The sequence below is a fragment of the Mirounga angustirostris genome, unplaced genomic scaffold (genome assembly GCF_029215605.1).
Source record: "Mirounga angustirostris isolate CCGP_5_RB_7025 unplaced genomic scaffold, mMirAng1.0.hap1 SCAF_7, whole genome shotgun sequence".
NCBI lineage: Eukaryota > Metazoa > Chordata > Mammalia > Carnivora > Phocidae > Mirounga > Mirounga angustirostris.
In genome coordinates this window covers 85,072,300-85,090,566 of record NW_026991715.1, presented here as the reverse complement: position 1 = coordinate 85,090,566, position 18,267 = coordinate 85,072,300, and the positions used below count along the sequence as shown (strand labels likewise).

General features: G+C 36.3%; 1 protein-coding gene across 4 annotated transcripts in view; it reads left to right on the top strand.

The window, feature by feature from the left end:
* Window positions 1-18,267, top strand: part of FBXL17 (F-box and leucine rich repeat protein 17) — a 515,189-nt gene that overhangs the window by 10,167 nt on the left and 486,755 nt on the right. For all 4 annotated transcript variants that reach the window (XR_010413178.1, XM_045899686.3, XM_045899676.3 and 1 more), the window contains exons 2-3: window positions 11,601-11,723; window positions 14,922-15,179. Coding sequence is in view for 3 of the 4 variants with exons in the window: in XM_045899686.3 (XP_045755642.1) it covers window positions 11,601-11,723; window positions 14,922-15,179 (381 nt within the window). In the remaining variant the exon portion in view is untranslated. The remainder of the gene's footprint in view (window positions 1-11,600; window positions 11,724-14,921; window positions 15,180-18,267) is intronic.

The window sequence follows — 18,267 nt, the reverse complement described above, 5'->3', positions numbered from 1 at the left end:
CATATTTTCTGTGGGGTAATAATCCCTTTGAGACTTGGTCCCATTTGATCCCGGGTCTCTTATGAGGCTGTATTCAAGGTGTTGCCTGGAGCTACTCAACTGGGGCTCAAGAATTCCTGTTGAGACTTCCTTGTGAAATTGTTGGCAGGCCTTAGGTCCTCATTGGCTGTTGGCTCTGTGCTTAAGTTCCTTGCCATGCCCTGTGGCTTCTCCATAGGGTTAATAGCAGCATGGCAGCTCATCCTCCCAGAGCAGCAGATCCAAGAACACCCAAAATTGGAAGCCATTTTTTTTTTTTAACCTAATCCCAGAAGTAACATCCTATTAGTTTTGCCATACTCTGTTCATTAGAAGTGAGTCAGTCGTTAAATCCAGCTTGCACTCAAGGAGAGGATTGTACAAGTGTAAATAAATATCAGGAGGTGAGTTCATTTGGGGCCATTGTGCAGGTTGCCTACCACAAACAATATGCAAAGATCTATTATATATGCATTGGAATATAAGCTTAATATTTTGTCTTTTTATTTTTATCCATCTTTTCTGGTACCAGTTTTATCTACCCTTCACCCACTTATTAGATTTCCTTTCAGCTGGATAACTAAAACTCATAGAGATCCACCTAGATTTAGTCAGTTATCTGTATATTATAACAATCATCTCACTTTAACAAAATAGAAAACTAATGTTCAAAGAAAGTACAATCCAAAGTCAGATCTATTTTAAACAAGGTGCTTCTTGGTTCCAGTGACCATGGTCTACATATCTTCTATTTGTTAAGGGACAGATTACCCCTTTAAAACCACGGAGTTCTTTTTTTTTTTTTTTTTTTTTAAGAAATCATATGATTATGTTTTAATCTAGTCTTTTTTTTTATTCTTATGTTAATCCCCATACATTACATCATTAGTTTTAGATGTAGTGTTCCATGATTCATTGTTTGTGCATAACACCCAGTGCTCCATGCAGAACGTGCCCTCCTCAATACCCACCACCAGGCTAACCCATCCTCCCACCCCCCTCCCCTCTAGAACCCTCAGTTTGTTTTTCAGAGTCCATCGTCTCTCATGGTTCGTCTACCCCTCCGATTTCCCCCCCTTCATTCTTCCCCTCCTACTACCTTCTTCTTCTTCTTTTTTTTTTTTTCTTAACATATATTGCATTATTTGTTTCAGAGGTACAGATCTGAGATTCAGCAGTCTTGCACAATTCACAGCGCTTACCAGAGCACATACCCTCCCCAGTGTCTATCACCCAGTCACCCCATCCCTCCCACCCCACCCCCCACTCCAGCAACCCTCAGTTTGTTTCCTGCGATTAAGAATTCCTCATATCAGTGAGGTCATATGATACATGTCTTTCTCTGCTTGACTTATTTCGCTCAACATAATACCCTCCAGTTCTATCCACGTCGTTGCAAATGGCAAGATCTCATTCCTTTTGATGGCTGCATAATATTCCATTGTATATATACCTCATCTTTTTTTTTTTTTTTAAAGATTTTATTTATTTATTTGACAGAGAGAGACAGCAAGAGAGGGAACACAAGCAGGGTGAGTGGGAGAGGGAGAAGCAGGCTTCCCGCCGAGCAGGGAGCCCTGTGTGGGGCTCGATCCCAGGACCCTGGGATCACGACCTGAGCCGAAGGCAGACGCTTAACAACTGAGCCACCCAGGCGCCCCTATACCACATCTTCTTTATCCATTCATCTGTTGATGGACATCTTGGCTCTTTCTACAGTTTGGCTATTGAAAACCATGGAGTTCTTTAACCTTAAACAAATGATCTACATTCCCTGAATCTTTACTTTTTCATCTTATAAAATGAGGAGGATGAGCATAAAAATAACCACAAAAGAGGGACTTCCAGCTATAGTTGCAGGAAGAGTTTGGTGAATCCTCTCCACAAAAATAAAGTAAAACTAGGCAAAATTGCCTACAACTATTTGGGCTTCAGAAATTGACCAAAGGCAGAAAAAAATTGAGAATCATTTATTCTTAGGAAAATTGCTAATGCTTTTAAGAACAGTTGATGTCTACAGCATTCTTGCTTTCCCCAATTCCTTTGGCAAGAACCAGAGTTTGGGAAACCAGCAGCCTTGCTGCCAGAGGCTAAGTCAGTTTGTGGCAACAAGTAAAAACCTGTATTTGTCAACTTAAAGTGATAAACTTGACAGGAAACAAATAGTGAAAACCCACATATTTGCAAGTCTTAGGTTTTGATGCCAATTGGGATGGGTCAGGGGATTTAACAGGCAGACCTTGGAAATGAGAAAACCATAAAGGGATAAGCTCTCCACATGTCCCTCGTTTACTGTGAAACCGTGCACATATACAGGGGAGACCTGAAGTTTCTAGCAGAAGGCAAGGGCCAAGGCAGACTTGAGAAATGGCTAAGCCTTGAATGTGCTCTTCCCATCCCATGCACAGATTGAAGAGCAGTTTTGAGATGTGTGAGTATACCTTTGCCCAGATAACTAGCTGAAAACTAAGCTATGCAGACATAGGATAACCTCTTTAGGAAGCCAGAGTAAAAAAATATGTAAGTATTAAAACCTGAACAGAGACATCAATACTTCAGGGGACATAGATCCCATAGTTTAAGGCCAGGGAAATTAAAATGTCAAAAAAATTCCAGGGGTGGCTGGCTGGCTCAGGTGGTAGAGCGTATGACTTGATCTCAGGGTTGTGAGCCTACCCTGGGGCTTGAGTTCATGACCCTGATATCAAGACCTGAGCTGAAATCAAGAGTCAGATGCTTAACTGATTGAGCCACCCGGGAGCCCCTAAAATGTCTAGTTTTTTTTTTTTTTTTTTTTAAAGATTTTATTTATTTATTTAAGAGAGAACATGAGCGAGAGGGAGAAGCAGATTCCCCATTGAGCAGGGAGCCTGACGTGGGGATCGATCCCAGGATTCCAAGATCATGTCCTGGGCCAAAGGCAGACACTTAACTGACTGAGCCACCCAGGTGTTTCTAAAATGTCTAGTTTTTAAGAAAAAGCTATGAGACATGTCAAGAGACAGAAAAATGTGACCTATACTGAAAGAAAAAAAAGTAGTTAATAGAAAATGACTCTGAGTGGGCTCAGATATTAGACTTAAAACTGTAAACATGTTAAAAAATAGAAGGAAACATTTAAATTATAGGAAAAAATATGATGACACTGACTCTCAACAAATGGTGAATCTCAATACAAAGAAATGGAATCTATAAAAAGAGTATTTCATTTTTTGGGTGTTATAAATGGAAATGCTTTCTTAATTTCATTTTGAATTATTCATTGTTAATGTGTGGAAATATTTGCATATTAGCTCTAAAATTTTTTTTGTGTTCTCTAGGATTTTTTATATATAAGATCATGATATCTGTAATTTTAATTCTTCCTTTCCTGGATGCCTTTCATTTCTTTTTCTTGAATAGTTGCCCAGGTTGGAATCTCCAGTACACTGGAGAGAGCAGACATCCTTGTCTTGTTCCTCATCTCAGGGGAAAAATGTTCCGTCTTTCACCATCAAGTATAATGTTAGCTTTGTGTTTTTAATAGATGTGCCATCTATCAAGTTAAGGAAGATTCTTTTTATTTCTAGTTTTCTGAGTATTTTTATCAAGAAGCGGTATTGGATTTTGTTGAGTGGTTTTTCTGCATCTATTGAGATGGTCATTAAAAAAAAAAAACTTTTATAACATCTAAAAGCAGTGAGAGGAAGATAGCGCTGTATATAAATGGAACAATATTTCAAAGGATTCATGGCTTCAAAAATAATGGATTTTAGGGAATATTGAATGAACATTTTTACAGTGATGAGTGGGGGGAAAAAAGCACAAAAAACCAAAACTGTCAACCCAGAATTCTTTATACAATCAACAGTTGTATTAAGAAATAAAGAAACAAAGAAACAAAGATAATATGTCATGAACAAAACCTAAGAAAATGTTCATCCACTCATTTGAGGTACAGGAAGTGCTAAAAAATGTACGTTAGGTTGAAAAGCAATGAAACAGATGGAAACTTGTATATTCCAGAAGGAATGAAAACCATCAAAAATGCAATTGCATCTGTCTTCTTGATCTACTGGAGAGAGAGTGGAATTCATAGGTAATAAAATAAAAATTTGATATCAAAAAATCTCCTTTATTTTATTAATATGGTGTTAAATGGGTTTCTTTCTACATTTGGGCCACTTTTGCATTCCTGGGGTAAATCCTACCTGGCCATGGTATATAATCCTTTTAATATGTACTGGATTCAGTTTGCTAATATTTTGTTGAAGATTTTTGCATCTGTATTCGTAAGGGACATTGGTCTGTAGTTTTCTTTTTTTTTTGAAGATTTTATTTATTTATTTGAGAGCGAGAGAATGAGAGAGAGCACATGAGAGGGGGGAGGGTCAGAGGGAGAAGCAGACTCCCTGCCAAGCAGGGAGCCTGATGCGGGACTCGATCCAGGGACTCCAGGATCATGACCTGAGCCGAAGGCAGTCGTTTAACCAACTGAGCCACCCAGGCGCCCGGTCTGTAGTTTTCTTGTGATGCCTTTGTTTGGCTTTGGTATCAGGGTAAACCTGACCTCATAGAATGAGTTAGAAAGTGTTACCTCATCCTCCAGTTTGGAATAATTTAAGGATTAGTCTTAGTTCTTCAAATGTATCACTAATTATTTCCTCTGTTCCTTGGCTTTTCTTTGTTGGAGGTTTTTTGAGTACTGATTTAATCTTTTTACTTATAGTTCTATTCAGATTTTCTATTTCTTCTTGAGTCAGTTCTTTTGTACTTTGTATGCTTCTAGGAATTTGTCCATTTCATCTAGGTTATTTAGTTGGCATAGTATTCTATAATTTTTTCTATTTCTGTAAGGTTGGCAGTGGTATCTCTTTTCATTCATGGTTTTAGTAACTTGAGTGTTCTCTCTTTATAGTCTGGTAAAGGTTTGTCAGTTTTGTTGAACTTTCCAAGGATTTTCCAGCTTCTGTTTTCATTGTTTCTATTATTTTTCTAGTCTATATTTTTTATTTGCTCTGATTTTTAATTTCTTCCTTCTGCTTGGCCTGTATGTAGTTTCCTCTTCTTTTTTCTGTAAGGTGGAAGGTTAGGTTATTGGTTTGAGATCTTTATTCTTTTTAATACAGTTATTTACAGCTATATTCCATAAATTTTGGGATATTGTATTTTTGTTTTCATTTATCTTAAAATATTTTTTATTTTTCCCTCTGAGTTTTTCTTACTGTTTTCAAGTGTGTTGTTTAATTTCCACACATTTCCAGATTTCCTTTTGTTACTGATTTCTAATTTCATTCCACTGTGGTCAGAGAAGATATTTTGTATAATTTCAATCTTCTAACATTTATGAGACTTGATTTGTGGCCAACATACAGTTTATCCATGTTCACTTGAGAAGAATGTATATTCTGTTGTTGTTTAGTGGAGTGTTGTATAAAATATCTGTTAGGCCTAGTTGGTTTAAGTGTTCAGATTTTCAATTTCCTCATTTATCTTCTGTCTGGTTGTTTTATCCATTATTGAAATGGAGTGTTGAAGTCTCTAAGTATTGTAGAACTGTTTATTTTTCCCTTCAGTTCTGTCAGTTTTCGATTCATCTATTTTGGACCTCTGTTGCTATATGTACATATATAATTCTTTTATCTCTTTTAGGGGATTTACCCTTTTATCATTCTGCAATTTTTTGGTCTCTTGTAACAGTTTTTGTTTTAAAGTCTATTTTGTCTGACAGTGTGGACACTACAGTTCTTTTTTGGTTACTATTTGAATAGAATACATTTTTCCATCCTTTTACTTTTAACCCATGTGTGTCCTTGGATCTAAAGCGAGTCTCTTATAGACACTATGTAATTTGATCATCTTTTTGTTCCATTCCTTCATTCTCTGTTTCTAAATTGGAGAGTTTAATGTTTTTATATTTGATGTAATTACTGATAAGGAAAGACTTCTGCCATTTTCTTATTTGTTTTTTCTGTCTTACACTTTTTGTTGAATTCCTCCATTGCTGCTCTTTGTATTAGATATTTGTAGTGTACTATTTTGATTCCCTTCTCTTTTCTTCGTGTGTGTGTATATTTAGTTACTTTTTAAATATTTGCTGTGGGGTTATAATTAACATCATAATTTAACAGTCTAGTTTGAGTTAATACTGTTCTGTTGATCTTGAGCCTATTGATGGTAGTACCCCCTGTCAGAAATGCCTGTAGTGTTTTCCTAGGCACACATTACTTATGGCAAGCTACACAGATATTTCTGCTACCAGGGCCCCTATGTATAGCTGGGCCAGGTCTTCTGCTTTGTATTATGACATATGTAGCACACCAAGCACCATCTAACTAGGTTGAGGGTAGAGAGAAAGAGTCTGGGAGCTCTGCCTTTATTAGAGTCCAAGGGTGGAGTGTCTAGGGTTTTGCAGGTTTACTCTCTATTGGCTAATTTAAAGCAGAAAAGCAGGAATTAGGGCATAAGAAGGGAGAAACAGGGTCACTCAATCAGTCAGTTATCTAGGTAACCTGGGGTTTTCTGAGAGACCTTAATTGGTGGTGGTTGTTTTTTTTAGTAGCTGTGTCATACAGCTGGCAATATGTTTATTCAGGATAAATGTTTTTTTTTTTTTTTTTTTTGAAATGGGCGTCATGGCAATTAAAAGCTTAATATTAGACATAACAATCAAAAAAGCTTATTGTCAAACACTTAAACTACAAATACCAATATAGTTTCAGTGGTATATAAAACCTTGGTTCCTATAGTTATGTTGTTATTGTCACAACTTAGACTTTTATGTGCTTTGTGCCCTTTCATAAAGATTTATAATTATTATTTTATGTAGTTGCCTTTCAGTTGTGTAGAAAATAAAAGGGGTACAAGCCCAAAATACATTAATTCTGAATTTTATATTTACCTACATAAATACCTATCTTTATTGGTGTTTTTTATTTCTTCCTGTGGTTTCAAACTATTGGCTAATGTTCTTTCAGTTCAGCCTGAAGAGCTCCCTCCAGCATTTCTTACAGTTAGGTCTGCTAGTGTCATACTCCCTCAGTTTTTGTTTATCTGGAAATATTTTAATTTCTCCATCATTTTTGAAGAATAATTTTGCCAGATATACTGCTTTCTTTCAGCACTTTAAATACGTTATCTCATTGCCTTTTGGCTTACATAGTTTCTGACGTGAAATCAGTTGTTAAACTTATTGAGAATCCTTTGTACGTGATGAATTGCTTTTTTTGCTGCTTCCAGGGTTCTCTCTTTGTCTTCTGACAATTTGATTATAATGTGTCTGGGTGTAGAGTCTTTGAGTTAATCTTACTGGTGTTCATTGAGTTTATGAATGTCTAGATTTATCTTTCATCAGGTTTGTCAGGGAACAGCATTGTTTTATTGATTTTTAAACATTTTTTAAAGATTTTATTTATTAGATCGAGCATGCACAAATGGTGGGGGGGGGCAGAGGAAGAGGGACAAGCAGACTCCCCACTGAGCAGGGAGCCCGACATGGGGCTCAATCCCAGGACCTTGAGAATATGACCTGAGCTGAAGGCAGATGCTTAACTGACTGAGACACCGAGGTGCCCCAGCATTGTTATATTTAGACTGAAATTTCTATCTTACCTTCCTTGGCCTGTGATTATAGTTTTGGCTCAGTTTTTTTAAAAGACTTTGCTATACTACTGGGTTTCTTCTGTACAACTTTGGGTTTCTTCTGTACACATGCAGCTTTGTGGTTAACTTGGGATTTTTGTCACTTTATATACAGTTAGAGGTCTTCTTTTCTGATCCTTCCTTTACTCTTTGACTTAGAGTCCCCTTTCCTTGGTTCTCTGGCTGGAAAGATAGAGTTTCTCTCAGAGTTAGAGCCACCTCTGCTGCTATCACTTTTGTATAACTAGGGCTAATTTATTTTATTTTATTTTTAAGATTTATTTATTTTACAGGGGGAGGGGCAAAGGGAGAGGGAGAGACAGAATCCTAAGGAGACTCCCCGCCGAGTGTGTAGCCTGATGTGGGCTTGATCCCATGACTCTGAGATCATGACCTGAGCCTAAACCAAGAGTCAGGTGCTTAACCAGCTGAGCCACCCAGGTGCCCCTGGGGCTACTTTTATGGTGAAATGTTAAGAAAAAGGTAGCAAGGATTCCTTTCACACTCTGGTCACAGAGTTCTCTGCTAGTTCTACTGGCTGGAAAATGGTTTCATTTTCAGGCTTTTAGGTGCCTATATAGCTGCCACTTTGCAGCTCTGTGACTGAGGCTGTATTTGGAACTTGGCCAGCAGAGAGGAAAGAGAAAAGGGAAAGAAAAGAAAATCCCAAATGAGGATTCTTCTTATATTCTGTTTCACATTCTGTCCAGAAAGATGGCTTTCTCTCTGTGTTTTAGTTGTACCTTACGTATACTTCTGCACAGGGGCCATCCTGTTCCATGATGGGAGATAAAAGGAGAAAAACCTCAGGAAACTCATTACTTTTATTAGTCATTCATTCATTCATTCATTCATTTATTTATTTATTTTTAAGATTTTATTTATTTATTTGAGAGAGAGAGAATGAGAGAGAGCAAGCACATGAGAGGGGGGAGGGTCAGAGGGAGAAGCAGACTCCCTGCCGAGCAGGGAGCCTGATGCAGGACCTGATCCAGGGACTCCAGGATCATGACCTGAGCCGAAGGCAGCCGCTCAACCAGCTGAGCCACCCAGGCGCCCAGTCATTCTTTTTTTTAGAGATTTTGGTTTTTTTATTATTTATTTGAGGGAGAGAGAGTGAGAGAGCATGAGGGGGGGCTCAGAGGGAGAAGCAGACTCCCCGCTGAGCAGGGAGCCTGATGCGGGACTCGATCCCTGGATGCCAGGATCATGACCTGAGCTGAAGGCAGTCGCTTAACCAACTGAGGCACCCAGGTGTCCCTATTAGTCATTCTTTAAGTTTTGGCTCACCTCCCCAGTCCATCTGTTATTAACCTTTTAGAGTCCTTAGTTAGTTGCTTTTTGTATGTTGTCCCGAGGTTTTAGTTGTCATGAGTGGGAGTGAGAAGTTTTAGTGGGCTTAACTCCATCTTTGCTGGTGATTCTTAAACATATATTTTATTTCTCACTAGACCCTTGGAAGAGGAATGATAGTTGTGCAGAGGAGGCAGTTATTTTCCCCAGGTTCAAGATTTAAGCACAGTAGACTTTTTAGCTTAGATGTCTACAACTTTTGGCTGCATGGAGGTTTATCATTTTAGGTCATAGTTGTGATAGGAATCATTTATATACTACTTACTCTGTTTCAGATCTTGTTCCCAAAACTTTACCTATACTTGTTTGGTCCTCACAGTAACTCTGTCAGGTCAATACTATATTATCTCAATTTTAAAGATAAGGAAATTGGGGGGTCTGGGTGGCTGAGCCTTCAGCTCAGGTCATGATCTCAGGGTCCTGGGATCGAGCCCGTGTCAGCTCTCTGCTCAGCAGGGAGTCTGCTTCTCCCTCTCCTTCTGCCCCTCCCCCTGCTCGTTGTTCTAACTCTCTCTGTCCCTCTCTCAAATCTTAAAAAAAATAAAGATAAGGAAATTGAGGTACAGAGAGAGAGAGAGGTTAGGTAATTTGCACAAGGTTACATAGATAATAAATGGTGGAGCCATGATTTAAACTTAGCATAAGATAGTTTAGTTTTAGAGAACATGTGCTTGTTAAAATTTTCACTTAGTATTATGGAAATTTTCATATACAGACCAAAGTAGAAAATACTATAATGAACCTGCCCCCTGCCATGTATCATTCAACCAGTTTTAATAGTTTTCAATATTCTGCCTTTCTTGTTTCTTTCACCAACTTTGTTTTTGATCAAGTATCTGAAAGCAAATTCTAGATATCATTTTAGTTATAAACACTAAAGTATGTATCTAAAATGCATAATAGCTTTTAAAACATAATATAACTACAGTATGAATATAACCACTATATAATCAAAACCTACAAAGTGAAGACTAATTTTCTTTAAATCATCTAGTATCTCTTTTGTGTTCAGTTTTATCTGATTGTCTCAGAAGATTCTTCTTATAGTCCAGTTCAGGATTTCAATATGGTCCACACATTGTATTTGTTGATACATATCTTAATTGTAAAAATTCTGTATTGGTCCTAATCCTTTACCCTAGTCATCTTTTTGTGATTTTAACTTTTTTTTTTTTTAAGGATTTTATTTATTTATTTGACAGAGAGAGACACAGCGAGAGAGGGAACACAAGCAGGGGGAGTGGGAGAGGGAGAAGCAGGCTTCCCACTGAGCAGGGAGCCTGATGTGGGGCTCAATCCCAATCGTGACCCGAATGAAGGCAGATGCTTAATGACTGAGCCACCCAGGCACCTGCGATTTTAACTTTTTAAAACTCTTAAAAATAAGCCTTTTATTTTAGAATAATCTGAGAAAAGTTGCAAAGATAGTAGAGTTCCCACATATTCCTCAACTATTTTCAATTTTCCCTAATTTGATTATCTTACATTACCATGGTACATTTACCAAAACTGTGAAATCAGCATCAGTATAGTTCTTCTGTTGATGTTTTTCCAATTCAGGATTGCATTAGTTGTCATTTCTCCTTATTCTCCTCTGATCTGTGATAGTTTCTCAATCTTTCCCTTTTTTTCTGACCTTGAATTTTTTGAGGAGTTCTTATCAGGTATTTTGTAGGATGTCCCATAGTTAGCATATATGATATTTTTCTCAGGATTTGATTGGGGTCATGAATTTCTGGAAGAAATACCATAGAGGTAAAATGTCTCTTATGATTTATTTTCATTATTCTTTTAAAAAATTATATAAAAGTTCACCAGGCTCCAAGGTCAAAACTGTAAAACTATATACCTTTTTTTTTTTTTAAAGATTTTATTTATTTATTTGACAGAGAGAACAAGTAGGCAGAGAGGCAGGCAGAGGGAGAGGGAGAAGCAGGCTCCCCGCTGAGCAGGGAGCCTGATGCAGGGCTCGATCCCAGGACTCTGGGATCATGACCTGAGCCGAAGGCAGCCGCTTAACCGACCGAGCCACCCAGGCACCCCTATATACCTTTAAAGTAGTTTCACTTTCATCATTTTTCCCTTCCCCTAAAGGTAAGCATTTTTATTAATTTTTGGTTTCTCCTTCCCATCATTTTTTTTTTTAAATATTGGTAAACTCTGTTCCCTCTGCTTCCCCACTCCATCTTTTTACATGAAAGGTGATATTAGCACATGTTCTTAGCTTTCATACTGTACTTCCTCTTTAGGGTACTCCTTAACAATGACTTTTCTAATAATGGCCCTTGTATTCAAGATGGTTTTCTGTTTTAAAAGTTAATTTTTTGGGGGGCTCCTGGGTGGCTCAGTCATTGAGCGTCTGCCTTCAGCTCCAGTTATGATCCCAGGGTCCTGGAATCGAGCCCCGCGTCGGGCTCCCTGCTCTGCGGGGAGCCTGCTTCTCCCTCTCCCACTCCCCTTGCTTGTGTTCCTCTCTCTCTGTGTCTCTCTCTGTCAAATAAATAAATAAAATCTTTAAAAAAAAAGTTAATTTTTTCTAACTAATAGAACCTTTTCCTGTGCCTTTAAAGTGTTTAGCACATATTATATGGTTCCTTTTTTATTTACAGATATTTTCCAATTTATCCCTGGATGAGCGTTGCCTTTCTGCCTCATTGGTTTGCAAGTACTGGCGTGACCTTTGTTTAGATTTCCAGTTTTGGAAGCAGCTGGATCTTAGTAGTCGTCAGCAGGTATGGAATCTAATTCTAAGAAACACTCACTTTGACCTACTCAAAAAATATCTTTATTCCTCTTCAGAAATCACTTCTTTCATGTTATAGTTTTTAAGATAGTTCAAGTGGATTATAATTTATAATTCCACGCTTTAGTAATTTTTTGTGTGTGAATTATGTTAAGCTAGGTTCTTGTGGTAAAGAAGGTATTTTTTAATGTGGATTGGTAATTTTGGGTTGCTTCTTAATCTTTGTCTAAGTCCTCTTCATCTTCTCCCTTTTTTCATTACCTTCAAAGAAAGTTACTAAACTTTTTGCCTTTTTTGGGGGGGGTTGTATCATTAATATTAGTTTAATAGAAAACGATGGCAAATGTTTATATAGTACTACTGATATGCTATATACTGTTCTGTGGGCTTTACACATAATAAAGCATTTGATCCTTCTAACAATGTCATGAGTCGATACAATTATTATTCCTTTTAATATATTATTGCACTATTGATAGTATTCCTATGCTGTTGTTATAGGTGAATAGTATAAATATACAGTTGTTATAGTTGAAGAAATAGAAGCAAAATGGGTTAAGATACCTTGTTTTAATTTTCCAGTCCTCCCTATTGCCTGGCTTCCTAGTGTGTTTATATGGTGGCATAGATTAGGAAAAAAGGTAGAGTTAGTAGTATTTATTGCAAACAATTTGTTGGAATTGTTGGATTCTTCTTTTAGACCTGGTTGTTAGTACTTGGCATTGGAAATACATAAAATTATCTAATAAGAATAGAATTTTATTGGAGTACTGAACCTGCTCTAAATTCTTCCATGATATTTTTAGGTAGTGGTGTGCTGGTACATGCTGAACAACTAGCTGTGTATTATAGTATTTGCTAGTTTCTGTGGTGCAAATTCTCCCACCATGGCCAATTTCAGGCTACCAATGTGATACCACTGAATGCAGGGATGTCACTGATTTGGAAAGAGGTATACATTACAGGCTCTTGTAAGTTCGTATAAGCCAACTTCAGCACACCACTGGTAGTTTGTGTGTGTGTGTGTGTGTATGTGTGTGTGTGTAACTCATACACTTTAAACAAAATAAGCGAATTCCTGAGCATTTGTATGTAAGTTTCCTTTTTGTTTTTCTGCCTCGTTGGTTAGAAGTTGAAATAATTACAGAGTTAGTAATTTCCCTGCCTGGGTCCATGAAATTTGTGTCTAGGAATGGTGAGTATTTAGTTAGTTGTTGCTGGTCGAGTGGAAAGAAGTAATGTGAAATAATACATTGGCTCTTTACTTCATTAGTCTTGGATATCTGAGCTATTTGTTTTAAACTCAGACTAAGAATAGCTTTTCACCCCTACTGGTAGTTAGGTCTGGAGATGGAAAAAAAAGAAAATAAAAGGAGAGGTATGTCATAATTTTAGCTTTGAAGGTAACTGTCTGCATTTTTTTTTGCTTTTTCCAACAAGCATAAAGGTAGTTGCAGCCTTGGCTCTTACTCTTAGTGCTCCTGAACACTCCAGTTCTTTCCTTCTTCTGTTCTAAATTTCATCATGTGCATTTTCTTTCACCATTATTTGTACTCAAGGGACTTGAATAATATTAACTTTGTTTTCTTTTTTCTTTTTATTTTTTTGTTAACGTTTACTTGATGCACAATGTTACGTTAGTTTCAGGTGTACAACATAGTGCTTAGACAATTCTGTATGTTCTGCTGCGCTCATCACCATACAGTGCTGTTGCCACACCATTGACTATATTCCCAGTACTGTACCTTTCATCCCTGTGATTTATTCATTCCATGATTGGGTAGGGAATATGTAGAGGTTGATTTTTTAAAAATTATGTTTAAAATTCAGATGGCCATGTGAGTTTTTAACCACATGAATTTTAAGGTTACTTATATTTAAATATGTTTTGAGTTTTCTGATAAGAGCTATTTGATATGGACATTTGTATGTAATCTTTCGTGTGCTGATAAACAAAATGATATATTTTCTAAGCTATGAATTTGTTATATGAGGTAGTATTCTGAAATAAGTAGTAAAACAATTAAAATTTATATTTTGTGGTAGGTATCATCTAATTTGATTAGGTATAATAAGTTACGATTCATATAGCATGATGACTGATACACTATTTGCTGGGCTAAAAATAGAGAACAGAACATTTAAAATCTCAATACAGTTTTGTTTATGTGGATTTTTTGGTGAGTTTGAAGTTAAAGTAACTTTCCTAATAAGGATAGATCTTTAGGCTTCTAATGAAAACTAACACATACGTTCTTGCTTGGTGTTTTTTGACAGCACTTCTGACACCAAATGTGTGGAGTTTTTTTCATTCTAACAAATTCTCTGATAACACCTGGGTGTCCAACAATTCAGTTCAATTCTGAAACTAACTCCTGGGGTTAGTGCAAAGCCTCTCAGGTTATTGGCTTAGTCCCGTAAGCCTGTCTCCACTTCATAGGCCAGTCACAAGTCCCAGGAGTCACCTGTACTTCTCACTGACCAGCTCTTAATTCAGGAGTTCCCTTGACCCTTTCCTCAGGTTTGATAATTTGCCAGAATGACTTACAGAACTCAGGAAAATACTTACGTTTACTGGTTTATTGTAAAGGATACAACTTAAGACTGGCCAGATGGAAAAGATGCATAGGACAAGATAAGTGGAGGAGAAGATGTGGCACTTCTGTTCAGTCTGTGGGCATGTCACCCTCCCAGCACTTTAAGGTGTTCACCAACCCAGAAGCTCATCAAATCTCAATGTTTAAGAGTTTTTATAACCCAGTCTCTACCTCTTCTACCCTCCTAGGAAGTCAGGGTTTGGGGTTGAAAGTTGCCACCCTCTAATCACATGCTGTTTGGTCTTTCTGGTGACTAGACCCCATCCTGAAGCTATCGGGGAGCCTCAACTTAAGTTATTTCATTAGTATAAACTCCTGTGTGGTCAAAAGGGGCTTGTTATGAATAAGAAAAGACACTCCTCTTAATCAGGAAATTCCAAGAGTTTTAGGAACTCTGTTCCAGGAACTGCAAGAAAGACCAAGTATGTATTTTATATTATACCACAGTCCTTGTTATGTTTAATATTAAATAAGGTTTTCTTTTGATTGTGCTATTATATTATTTATTAGGGAAAATTTAATAAAAGAAAGGAAAGTAAGTTTCCTACTTGTAACAAAAGTTTAAATTTATTGCTTTTTTTCTCTCATAGGTCACTGATGAATTATTGGAAAAAATTGCATCAAGAAGTCAGAATATAATTGAAATCAACATTTCTGATTGTCGCAGTATGTCTGATACTGGCGTATGTGTTTTAGCATTTAAGTGTCCTGGACTTCTTAGGTATACAGCCTACAGGTGTAAACAGCTTTCTGACACTTCTATTATTGCGGTTGCCTCTCATTGTCCTTTACTTCAGAAAGTTCATGTAGGCAACCAGGACAAACTTACTGATGAAGGACTCAAACAGGTAAATTTTAGCATCTGTAAAATGGTTTTACTCTGATTAACTCAAAACGTTTGCCTGAAGCTACACTTTAAAAGATTATTATGTTAAAAATAATGCACAGAGACTAAAATAAGCCATCTTTTTTTTTTTTTGTACCCATGAATGTTTGTTTTAGTGAACTAGAATGTCATGGTTATAATTGGTAAGTTAACTTTGTTGTGTTTTGTAGTGAGTGCCTGAACTTCTGTGACAAGCCATTTATTAATTCTTTTGTTACTTAAATTTTATACCAAATTTTGCTTTAGATACCAGTAGTGTGCAGTTTGGGTCAGCATGAGATTGTAAAAATTAACTTTTAATTCCCCTTTTATGTTACTAGAAGATACACTTATGTGCTTTAAAATGTATGTTTTAAGGCATAAATGGAAGTCCAAATTAAAGAGTATAAAATGAAGTAAAAGGTGGTCATTACCTATATTTAAAAAAATACTTGTATTGAAAATACTGTTATATGTATTTTTTTCTTTGATACACTTGCTTTGGAAATGGCGTTTAAGATTTCTTGTCTCAGAGTGGATTATTCATTCAGTGAATATTGAATGGATTCCAGTGCCAGGCCCTGAATTTGTGAATATTTAGTTATGTTCCCACTATTGTACTAGGCCCTTACTGTATTTTAACATTTAACCCTTGAAATAACTTTGTGAAATAGTTGGTATTAAACTCATTTTATAAAGGAAGAAATTAAGGCTTGGAGAGGTTAACTTGCCTAATGTTTAGCAAATGATGGAGTTGGGATATAAAGCCTGGATTCTTCAAAATCTCTTCCATCTTTAAACTTTTCCACTCCAGTAGACCTACTCTAAAAGACCTTGAATAAAGGGGCCATGCACATTTGCATGGCCATGCACATTTGCCATTCTACCTACCGTTCCTTTGGCAAAAATTTTTGGAAGAAAGAATTAATAATTTCATTCAAGAACTTTGTTAGGATTAATGTTTAAATTCAGAATTGGGGTGCAGTTCTGACATTTCCCAATGAAAGTAGAATATTAGTAAAGGCCTAGATTTAAATCTGATCTGCAATGAACTTAGAAATAAATTGAAGAGCCCTAAATTTAAACACTACGTATGAATTAATTGGAAGCTCAGTATTAGATGAAATTTGAGAATATTCTGTCCTAAAAAGTACTTGGGTGTGTCAGTCCAATTTATATATTAAGAATGCTAAAATGTATATGGGAGCCTGTTCTGTCTGTAAAGGGAAATTGTGCAGTAACATTGTTACTTGTTTTAATATTTGTCCTGATCCATTTCTTTTATATGTAGGATTACTCACTAGCAGCATGAAGTTCTTTTTTTTTTTTTTTTAAGATTTTATTTATTTATTTGAGAGAGAGAGAGCACACCATGAGCAGGGGAGGAGCAGAGGGAGAGGGAGAAGCAGATTCCCCACTGAGCAGGGAGCCCTATGCCGGGGCTTAATCCCAGGACCCTGAGAACATGACCTGAGCTGAAGGCAGACACTTAACCGACTGAGCCACCCAGGTGCCCTGTACTATGAGGTTCTTAAATGTATTAGAACAAAATAATCTTTAATGGGGAAATTATAAATTTTATTGACATGGTACGATTTTTTTATGGTAGAAATGTCCCAGCAAATTATACTTCACAGTGAAACATTTTTAAAGGTCTGTGTATTTATTAAGAAATGGACTAAATCTGTTGTATATTTAAATATGATATAATATGAATAGGTAACAGTTGAGCAGAATGTTAAGGGTGTTCCTATAAGAATAAGATCCATAGTTATGGTTGAAATAAAGGGAAAATAAAAAGTCCTTTAAGGAGCTAGACTTAAATATGCCAGTCAAGTATCATGAATTTATCTTATCTTTACAACTTTGAGATTAATTATGTTAAATCTTCCCTAGGATGTAAGGTATTTTGAAACCCATTAATTTATGATAAATTAGATGTTTGCTTCAGATTTTCATGGTTTCTGAATTATAAATTAGTTATATATGAGGTAATCTGATAAAAGTAGTAAAACAGTCTAAATCTTTTTCATCCATAAGTAACTTTCTTAAGTAATTAAATTATGTTAAGTAATTACATAGGAACTTCATTGCAGTATATTTTCCTATACATAATACTTTCCTATGCTCAATGTATTATGTACTATAGCAGGGTGTGTCCTATTTTAGCTTCTTTTTTCTGATAGAATAGTGTTGTGGTATAGTAGAAAAAGAATGGCCTTCATATATACATAAAATAGAATAAAAGTTTAGTGAAGCAATACATAGCATTATATGCAGTATACATTAATATTTTCTGTTCTATACTATTATGTTATATAAATGTTGGCTTGACCCACTCAGTAAATTTATTTCATGTCCTATTGATGTTTGATGAGGTGTGCTGTGGAATATGCTATAGTTTTAGTGAACTAACAATTTAGAATTATTATATAATGTTTCACAGACCTAGAATGGAACTGTTCATGAATGATGGATTTTCATGGGATTATTTTTTCTTTTTTTACTCAAACATAGCATTTGATTGAATGGTTGATCCTTCAGCTAAAGTTGCAGGGTTTTGGGTTTTTTTTCCCCCTCTTCTGTTAGTAAAAACTGACAAATGTTTTAGAATGGTATACATGTATTGATGATAACGTCTTTATATTTCCATCATAATAGTTATAATTTTAATTGACTTTAGCAAATACATGAAATGTATTTTTGAGTTCTATATGTTTTTAAAAGTAGTTACATAAAGTATTTCAATTTGGAGTTCTAATGGATCTAAATTTTAGTATTTTAAATATTGCATTCTACTTAACAATGTTTCTCAAACTTAGGTGAAACACCTAAATATCAGACTGTTCTTAGCTGAACAATATGTTCTTTGTGAAATACCACCTTGAAATCTTGATATTTTTATTTCCATAAAAATATTTATTTGAGAGAGAGAGCATGAGAAGTGGGAGGGGTCAGAGGGAGAAGCAGACTCCCCACTGAGTGGGGACCTGACACGGGGCTCGATCCCGGTACTCCAGTATCATGACCTAAGCCGAAGGAAGACTCCTAACCAACTGAGCCACCTAGGT